This window comes from Crassostrea angulata, chromosome 2, assembly GCF_025612915.1.
Source record: "Crassostrea angulata isolate pt1a10 chromosome 2, ASM2561291v2, whole genome shotgun sequence".
NCBI lineage: Eukaryota > Metazoa > Mollusca > Bivalvia > Ostreida > Ostreidae > Magallana > Magallana angulata.
Window position 1 is genome coordinate 29914253 of NC_069112.1, and position 10090 is coordinate 29924342.

The following is a 10090-nucleotide window of genomic DNA, read 5'->3' on the forward strand; positions in this document are numbered from 1 at the left end:
ATATTATCATCAGAGGTCACTTGTTTCAAAAACTTTAAAGAGACTTGGATACGATTTGAGATCATTTTAATTTTTTATGTATAAAATGGTTAACTGGTGCATTTTAAATGTACAATAATACATGTAGGTCCTGTATGAATAAAATCCATTTTTCCTCCTGGATATTCTTATGTTTATAATCATTAGTCCCTTTTCTAACAGGATAATTTGATAGTCATATCACATGTTGAGTATTGCAGTTCTCAAAAAGATCCTTAACAATTGTTTATATATGGGATAAAAAGCTACATCAAACTTTGAACCTTCTTGTGAGGCCGAAGAATTCATAGTTCCGACACGTCAATCAAACCTATTTTATTAGCCAATCAGAATGTTCCGTATAATTAGTCAGAGAAGCGCTTCGATCGGCCGCCATGTTGTCCCACAAACAAATCTTGGACAAGTTGTGGGAAGTTTAAGTTTTTGTTAAAAAATGGTATTGCGGTGTGCGTGGGGAACGTGTAATGTTGACGAGAGATATCCTGAGAGGTTACAGAACGGTGTTAAGCTTATTTTGTTCCCCAAACCGAAAACTAATCTCCAGAAATGTCTTCGATGGATCAAAGCTTGCGGACGTCCACACGAACAGTTGAACATTCAGAGAATAAACAAACACAAAGCTGTTTGTTCAAAGGTACAGCTGGTTATAATTTAATGTTTATGACTGTTGTGCACACTGAGTCTTATAATTACTATAGCTGTATTCACGAAAATTTTTGGTCGAGAACTTCAGGAATATACCATACCTGCATACTGTACAAATTCGAAATGCATCGATTTTACACATGTTTGTAAAATTGGGCTATTTTATTCATATTGCAAGAGATGGTAATTGATATTTATGTGTGTTTTGCTCTTGTTATCGCTTATGTAATACATTTTTAAACACCGTATGGTTTGTCATTGAGGTCATTATTACTGAATTATTTACAGCATTTCGTGGGAGGTAATGGACCGATTGTGGAATTTCCTGACCCATTACAAGCTGATGGATCAGCTGTTCGACCGACCAGGCCACTTCGCAAACGGACTAGCACATTCACCGAGAGTAACCCAGTGTCAAAGAAAAAAAAACTTCTGTGGTAAAAACCCACAAATTGACAATTTTGAGTTTTTCGGAGGTAATGACCAGCAATCGACTAAATCCATTATTACTTCGATCACAACATATTCATCCATAAAGTATGTACCAGCTACCATACTGTTAAAGTGATTTCCTTAGTACCATCAAAGGGTGAAAAAACATACCATCAGAGATAGTCGCTGCAAATAACACCACATGTAGTGTGATGTACCATAATTTATGTTTATTATTTTAATCTTTAAAATTTTTAATTTTGGTAACTTCATGCACACTACATTTGCCATTATAATCAACTAGTTGATTGTGGGCATTACAAGGAAAGAGCAGAATCTTTCTTACTACCTATTTTTTTTAATTTTTTATAGTACAACAGATATAGAACATGGAGAAGATGTGAACTCAACAACAGAAACTGAAACATCAAACAACACCAGCAGTGGTAACAACATATCTATACAAACAGAAGAACCTTGTAAGCATTCAAAAATTTCAATTAAGTTACCTACAGTACAGGCAACGCGGATCCCGTATTGGCCCGCGTTACCGTCACGGTATTTTTATCGTTCCCGCGATACACCATCGCGGTTTTTGATCGCGGAATGGTTTGCGACCGTGATGACACCGCGACGGTGTGATTTACCGTTATTCCCGCTGCTGCTTGTTGTTACTTTACCTGTACTGTACATTACAGGCAATGCGGGTCGCGTAAATCCACGTCAAATATGCGACTTCAGATTTAAGCATAACAGCTGCATTGTAAATAAATTGTGGTCCATATTATTATAAATTTAATAAATTATATTTATGAAATAGAATTTCATGAAATCGGAAAGTACATTCGAATTACAACATAACATGATTATTACGCTGTTAAATTTTGTGATGTGTAAATAAGAACACATATCTTTGTATTTGACGTGCTTATTTCAGTTATTATTTCTATTAGTTGATAATCCTGTTTTTATAACAATCTTTAAATTCAATATTTTCATTAGATGAACTCGTATCAATGCAGAGCAATTTCATCTTCTCATTTTATAAGATGACACGCATAGCGCCGTAAACTGTCAATATATGTGTATGTTTTAAATTGAGAAATGAACAAATGTCGGGAATCAACTAACAAATCTATTTTTCCATTCAATAATAAAATTATCATTCATATATAAACTTGGTGCTGCGTTAAAGCACCTTGAATCATAACGTGTTATCAGTATGCGTTTCCTGTGTATACAGATAAAATTTAAGTCACGATCATTTTCTGTGTATACATGTAGTGATTAACAAACTCAGGGTAGAAAACCACATGCCCTTGAGGGTTTTCACACCTATTTACGACAGAAGAAAAAGTCTATATCGCGTACGGCTTCGTCTAATCGCACAACACCTTGCAGGAGAGAGAGAGAGAGAGAGAGAGAGAGAGAGACGTTTAGGCGTCATTTAACGTACACTTATGTGAAATATACTAATATCCAATACTAAATATTCATAAAATTAGTATTCATAAAAGAATATGGTACACTGTGATTGAATCCATCATGCAATTTCAGATTTGAGTCCACGTGCTGCACCTGTCAATCAAATCAGCCCGCTAGCTCTACCACGTGTTTCCTCCATGATAAAGTTTCGTTCTATTAGTTTTATTTTTAATAAAGAAAATAAGAAGTATGTTTAACAGTTAAGTTTCTTTACAATGTTCGTGATGCATGATATACTGTGTTTGGAAAGTTTAATTCGTTGTGTTTTTTCTCTATCTCTTGTTTAGTTTATAATGGAGGTTTTTTGCGGGAAGGAACATCTTCAACACGTTTAGCGGTTAAAGAACGCAGTAAAATGAATCAATTATTTGATATAACTATTAGTAAAATTGTTTGATGTAGAATTCTTCTTGGTCAATCGTTACACAGATTATCTACCTGCCTCATTCCTGTGTATTATGTGCGTTCAAGCGAAGAGTGATTTCCTGTCAGTGCGACGGTTTCACACCTTTGTGTAAAACAATTGGGACTAAAGTTAACTTCGACAGTCATAAAGCGGTGTGTGTGGGGGGGGGGGGGGGGGTAAGGTTACGATAACAGGAAACGGGTTTACATATTTGTAGTAGCTTTCAATAAGATTACATGTACATGCACACATAAAATGACATCAATACATTTACTGAAATGTTTAAATGTTTTTTTATCGACATGAAATATCAACAGCAAAACTTTCAAAACATGTTCTTAATTTCTTTGAAATGTGTAAGAACATAAGAACGGTTTAACAACATTTCCTTCTCAAAAAAAATTATCTAGTTATTCTGTTAAGAGAGAGAGAGAGAGAGAGAGAGAGAGAGAGGGAGAGAAGGGCTCGGTCGCGAGCGAACGCTAACCTCCGTCACGGCGGGTAGCTGGTACACCATCATGACACCATGACATGGGATACCCACAATATCTTTCGATTACATAATTTTATGCAACTCTGGGTATCTCCAAGGCTCCTTACTCTCTATTTGTAATAGTTTAGTTGAGAGACACACGTTTATTTGATTTTTCGCATTACAATGGGGCGTATTCGAAGGTGGCAAAGAGGTTGATGAGAAAGGAGAGGCTGGTAGACACTCGGTATCTTCCATCTCTCGCAGCTTGACCCTCATGTCCTGCTCACATCCAGCATGCAGGACCACAGCTCGATCGACTTCCTCAGACCGGCCCCACTGAACGTCATACTCATTTCCACACTGAATATTCAAGTCAGACTGAGTCTTGAAGAACTAACGGCTTCGCACTTAAAGATTGTCGTCGCAAACGTAACGCACTAGAAAGTGGGAATCCTCGCTCAATGACAAACGACGAGCCATTCATGTACCTAAAGTAACGCAACACAAATTCACTAAAACGTGAATTCACAAAAAATGTTCTTTACACGTAGAAGACCTTGTAAGAAATGAACGGAACATGCTAAAAATACCGGGTTGGTAATTTTATAGGAAGCCCTAATTTTTAATCACTTGCTCATCATTAAATGACACGCATGGACTTCAACAACAAACAATGCAAATGTAGGTGGACCAATTAATTGTTAAAAAAACACAATCACACTGCGTACACATTTATAATTTCATTGGCAATTAAAATCATTTCATGATAATATTTAATTTAACGACCTTTTTAAAATATGATAATGGATTCAAAAATATTTCATTTGCAATTGCTGCACAAGTATTAAATTAAATACGTTTATAATTTATTTAATAGCTATGAAATAAAAAAAAATAGTTAAAAAGACTCCAGGTATTTCAATTATAATCTCTGTCAAAATCTGGTTAAATATCGTCATTAAATATAAAGAAACATGCAATTTATTTGTCATTCGGGGAGATAACTCCCGCTTGTATACGATATTTTTCCATCGATAATTTTACCGTGGCGGGGACAGGTAGATGATGAGTTTACCGTGATGGGAACGCGGTATACCTGTCTCACCTGGCCGATCACCTCGATGTGTTTATACCGTGACGGGGCGCGGGAAACACGGGATCCGCGTTGCCTGTACTGTAACTTAAGTTTGTACTGTTTGTTTAGCAAGAAACGGCTTTGCATAGGTTTTGAAAAAAACACACAATTTTTCCAACATAGTGGTCATAAACGGAAGGTCGGGCTGTATTCTCTCCACAAAGATATCTTTCTGTGTGAAAACAACAAAATCACAAAATGCACAACCTGTGATCATGAGTTGGCCCTGAATTTGTGCATAATGTGCATGATTTTTTTTCAATGTGATTTCATTGTTTTTACACAAAAAGAAATCTCTCAAATTCTCGCATGCTTCCGCAATTGTCATATTCCTAGCAGAATATGGACATTTTATTTCAATAAGACCACAGTGACCATTGTCGCACACCTTACCATCGGGAGTTGCCCCCAAAAAGGCAAACTCCTTGTTAATAACTAGCCCACAGGTGTGGATGTGCCTAGCTGGAAAGTCTTTTAAGTATTTAGACTTTGCATCCTTTTCGTGGGTTTTACCATATTCTAAGGAAGGAGCGGAAATCTTTTTAATGTTAAATATGCTTCCCAGAAACTTTTCATTAGGGGTCGACTTTCTTTGCAAAATTTTCCCAAAATTAGATGCAGTCAAACGATTCTTTCTTTCATTGTACCATTGTGCTGAATCACTTTGTTCTCGTGTATGCAATTCAATTTTAATGGGATCACAATCTTTGTATTTCATATTCAAATCCATATACTCTTGTGGCAATGGTACAGGGGCTGGGTGGAATACTTCAGTATTGCCACAACTATCTGACATGGGTGGCTCAACCTCCTTAATGTTATTTGTCTGAAAAAAACTCCACAATGTATAAAACTGAAATAAGTGTAAGTAAGTATCAGATTGAAATTAATCTATTATTTTTTTAGGGATTTCTCCATTTGAGATGTTTGCAATGGCCACTGAGCTACACGTGTCAAGAGAAAAAGAGAAGCAGTATGAAGCTACAATCTGCACTCTGAAAGAGGAAATAAAGGAACTTAAAGACAAACTATCATCTGACGATCAAAAGCCATCGTTTGGAGTCGACGAAGTGATAAGAAGAGAGGGAAAATTGAAAAATTTGTTCAAATATTACACTGGCATTGTATATATAAGATTTGCTGGTCTTTTGGCATTTTTAGACTCCGATGGATCATCAGTAAATTATGAAAAAGGTCGAAAAGACATTAGTATGTTGTCACTGCAAGATGGACTCTTTTTAACTTTATGTATAGACTGAGACATAACTTTGGTTTGAAAGATTTGTCAGTTAGGTTTAAACTATCACTGCAGTCATCTGGAATTGTATTTAATACTTGGATTTCATTGATGTATTATAAGTTGGGTCAACTTTGTATTTGGCCTCATCGTGATGTAATTATTAATAACATGCCTAAAGATTTCAAAAATGATTACCCTACTACTTTGGTAATAATTGATGGTACTGAATTTAGAACACAATCACCATGTGCACTTGGTTTGCAAAGTCAGCTTTACAGTGATTATAAATCTAGTACTACTTTGAAAGCTTTAATTGGTTGTGATCCAAATGGTTCAGTGATTTTTGCATCTGAATTGTTTACAGGATGTATATCAGATAAACAAATTTGTGAACAGTCTGGATTTTACAATGTTCTTGAATCACTTAAATTAGAAGGTTACGTAAAAGATGGGGATGCTATTATGGCTGATAAAGGGTTTACTATTAGAGAGGAATTAAGTAATTTAAATTTGGTATTGAATATTCCACCAATGGCTTCATCTACATCCCAGATGTCAGTCTCAGACACTCTGCTTACTGAGAAGATTGCAAAACATCGTGTGCACATTGAAAGACTTATCGCAAAGGTTAAAACTTACAAAATGCTTTCTGTTCGCATTCCTACATCTTTATTTAAAAACATTAACAAAATTTGGTCTGTATGTTGTCACTTGACTTTATTCCATGATGTGTTTGTCACAGACAGTAAAAATTGTAGTATATAACATTATTTATTTATTTAAATCTTTACAGAAAAAAATAAAATTGTGACACTTTCTGTTAGAATTGTTGAAGAAACTGAATGCTTCATATGTATTAAGAGCAGTTTTAGCCAATAAGAAGAAGTCTTGGGTAGCTTATAAATATAATTATGTATAATAACATGATATTGATAGTCTTGTACATGTGATGTCCCAAATTCTGTAATCTGTGTAATCTTTCAATGCATGTATATGTTTATGTAATAATTTTTGTACCTGATATGACAATATTGAGCCTATCTGCACATCACCAAGGGGGGTGTTTACAAGTGGGTGACCTGCTGATATTGTATACTCTAGAGGGGTTCCCTTTAACATTTTCAGCTGCATTATGTCAGTTGTGGACGCTTTGGGAAGTCTATTATTAAAATATAATAAATGAATCAAGATTTGTTTTTATTTATCTTATAATGAAAACTTATCATTTAACTTAATATGTATATATATTGTTTTACAATATCTTGAATATTGCATCTACATGTAAACAAGTGTAAAATGCAATGGCCAAGAAAAGAAAAAAACAATTATCTAGGATTTCACATACTCTTGATCTAAGTCAATCTGGCATGTGACAGGTTTTCGTTTTCGGGATTCTGTGGGCCTTGCCACCACTAAATGGTTGATTGGAACAGGCTTAATTTTAGAACCTTTGGGCACATGCCACTGCTGTGGTATACTTGTACAGCTTTGCTGTTCGGGTACATTGGAAAAGTTATGAAGTTTGAATCCCTGCAAACTTTTAATGAGGCCAACTATATGAGAGCAGTGACCATTTAAGCTGTAAGAAAATATATCAGACGAGCATGAATCATTGTCAATGTCTATAAAAAAAATTATGCATGATTTGTCTACAAAAAATGCTTTGGCAACAGTTAAAAAAACTGGATTAGTCAACTGTTTCTGTTTAAAATCATGGCCTTATCACAATAAATTCAGTAATATATTTACTTTATTATGCGGTTTTACATTTAATGAAATTTTCATTCATAACGCATGCAACATCTGTCGCAAAAGATTTACGTCACTACAGTAATGTTTACGTTTTTTTTCAATACACAACCGCCATTTCATTTGCATCACTTCCTTGTGAAATACGTAAAAAGTGAGTGTTACTTGTAATATTTATTGAACACATACCCAACTTTACAGGAACAATGCGACTAATTGATTGAATCATTTTTGATTTCCAAATGCAGTCGATGCGGGGATTGATTTTTCCGCATTGATCTCCAGCATCGTGCTGCAGCTTGCACGGACTCATCGGAGTTAAAAATCTTAATATCATGAATGTACTCTTGCGTAAAGTAATTTAAACCCTTTTGCAAGGCTTTTTCCGACAAATTTGAGCTATTTGGCAAATATTTCACACAAAAATCGTCTGGAATAGACTTAACGCTGTCAGTCGCGACATTCGCTGATGTACCCGGCATCGCCATTATGTGGGACTTAGTAACAGTTACTAAGGTGGGCGGGGCTTCGGGAGGCGAGTCGGAACTATGAATTGTCCTGGAGCCAAAGTCTTAACAATTATAAAGAATCATCTGACTGATTAGTTTCTGAGCAAAAGATTTTTAAAGATTTACTCTATATATTCCTATGTAAAACTTTAATACCCCCCCCCCCCATGTGGCCCCACCATACCCCCAGGGATTATCATTTTCACAACTTTGAATCTACACTACCTGAGGATGCTTCCACACATGTTTCAGCTTTCCTGGCTGATTAGTTTCTGAGAAGAAGATTTTTAAAGATTTACTCTATATATTCCTATGTAAAACTTTTACCCTCCCCCCATTGTGGCCCCACCCTACCCCCAGAGGTCATGATTTTCACAGCTTTGAATCTACACTACCTGAGGATGCTTCCACACATGTTTCAGCTTTCCTGGCTGATTAGTTTCTGAGAAGAAGATTTTTAAAGATTTACTCTATATATTCCTATGTAAAACTTCAAACTTCGATCCCCCAATATCTTATGTAATAGTATCATGTGATAAAATAATAAATTAATAATACAATATAATATTATACAATATTGTATCATAATATACAATACTATACATAACGATATCATGTTACAATATCATAACATAAAATATCAAAAAAATTGATACAATATCATATCGTATTTTATAACTTTTTATAATATTACATATTATGAAATTATATTGTATCATATTAAACAATATTGTTTCATACCATACAATACTATATCATAGGAGTCATGTGATATCATTTATCAACAAACACATCTATCTATCGAGCAGGTTTGAGTGAGGAAGGAGATTTCTTTAACATCCTTGATAATGGAGATCAGGCTCTGCATCTGAAGCAACCTCTGTGTTTCATTTATAATATAGTTAAATCAACTATGCAAGCTATCATCTATAAAACATGTGACCTGTTCCAAAAAAACTAAACCTCAACCAGCATCCGAAACCTATGGCTCAGATTCAGCATTCAGCCTGTCAGGTGCATCAGTATACATAAGACGCATCTCCATGCAAGTTTGGTGAAGTTCAGACCAGTAATAACTAAGATATCATCATCAGAGGGCACTAGCAATTAAAACCTTAACCTGCTCCAGCATCTGCAACCTATGGCTCAGATTCAACATCCATGCCTGTCAGGTGCATCTGTATCACCATTCAAGTTTGGTGAAGTTAGGACCTGTAATAACTAAGATATATTTTTTAGCCTTCTTGATAATGGAGATCAAGCTCTGCATCTGAAGCTTCCTCTGTGATTCATTCATATTACAGTTTAATAAACTATGCAAGTCTGAAATAGTACTATTATCTATTAAACATGTGACCTGTTCCAAACAAGAGGCCCATGGGCCACATCGTTCACCTGAGAAACAATAGGTATGATAAAATCAGCTTAATGGAGTCATAATACAAACTATCTAGACAATGTACAATAATACATAATACATACTTTGTATCTACACTACCTGAGGATGCTTCCACACAAGTTTCAGCTTTGCTGGCTGATTAGTTTCTGAGAAGAAGATTTTTAAAGATTTACTCTATATATTCCTATGTTAAACTTCGACCCCCCATTGTGGCCCCACCCTACGCTCAGAAGTCATAATTTTCACAAATTTGTATCTACACTACGCTTGACTGATAATGACCTTCAGTAGTCTTGATCATCAAGACGTTTAGGCTTTACAGTGAGGATAGATAAAGATAAGCGTCTGAGTGATCAACCTAAATACAAACATTTGCACAAATTTGGAAAAAAAATGTGTTGGCATCAGGAATTGTTTAATCGCCATGTGGGCCCCTGGAATTGCATTTTCAAATCGCCCACACGAAAACTTAGTTGCAAATGGCGAGTGGGCGACTGTTAATTTCAAACCCTGTTACACAGTTCCGACGACACATCCCTTGCTACACTGAATTGTTGTCAAAAAAACAGTCCCCTG

General features: G+C 35.4%; 1 protein-coding gene across 1 annotated transcript; it reads left to right on the forward strand.

Moving 5' to 3' along the window:
* Positions 1–327: 327 nt before the first annotated feature.
* Positions 328–5994, forward strand: LOC128173831 (uncharacterized). Its single transcript, XM_052839506.1, has 4 exons — positions 328–673; positions 973–1121; positions 1489–1595; positions 5524–5994. The coding sequence occupies exons 1-4, from the start codon at positions 473–475 to the stop codon at positions 5874–5876; spliced, it is 810 nt and encodes a 269-aa protein (XP_052695466.1). The 5' UTR covers positions 328–472; the 3' UTR covers positions 5877–5994.
* Positions 5995–10090: the final 4096 nt, after the last annotated feature.

Bases quoted from the DNA above. Each gene is read 5' to 3' on its own strand.
- LOC128173831 (XM_052839506.1), top strand. From the start codon at position 473: ATGGTATTGCGGTGTGCGTGGGGAACGTGTAATGTTGACGAGAGATAT. The intron at 674-972 runs GTACAGCTGGTT...AATTATTTACAG, and splicing joins ACAAAGCTGTTTGTTCAAAG to CATTTCGTGGGAGGTAATGG. The intron at 1,122-1,488 runs GTAAAAACCCAC...AATTTTTTATAG, and splicing joins AAGAAAAAAAAACTTCTGTG to TACAACAGATATAGAACATG.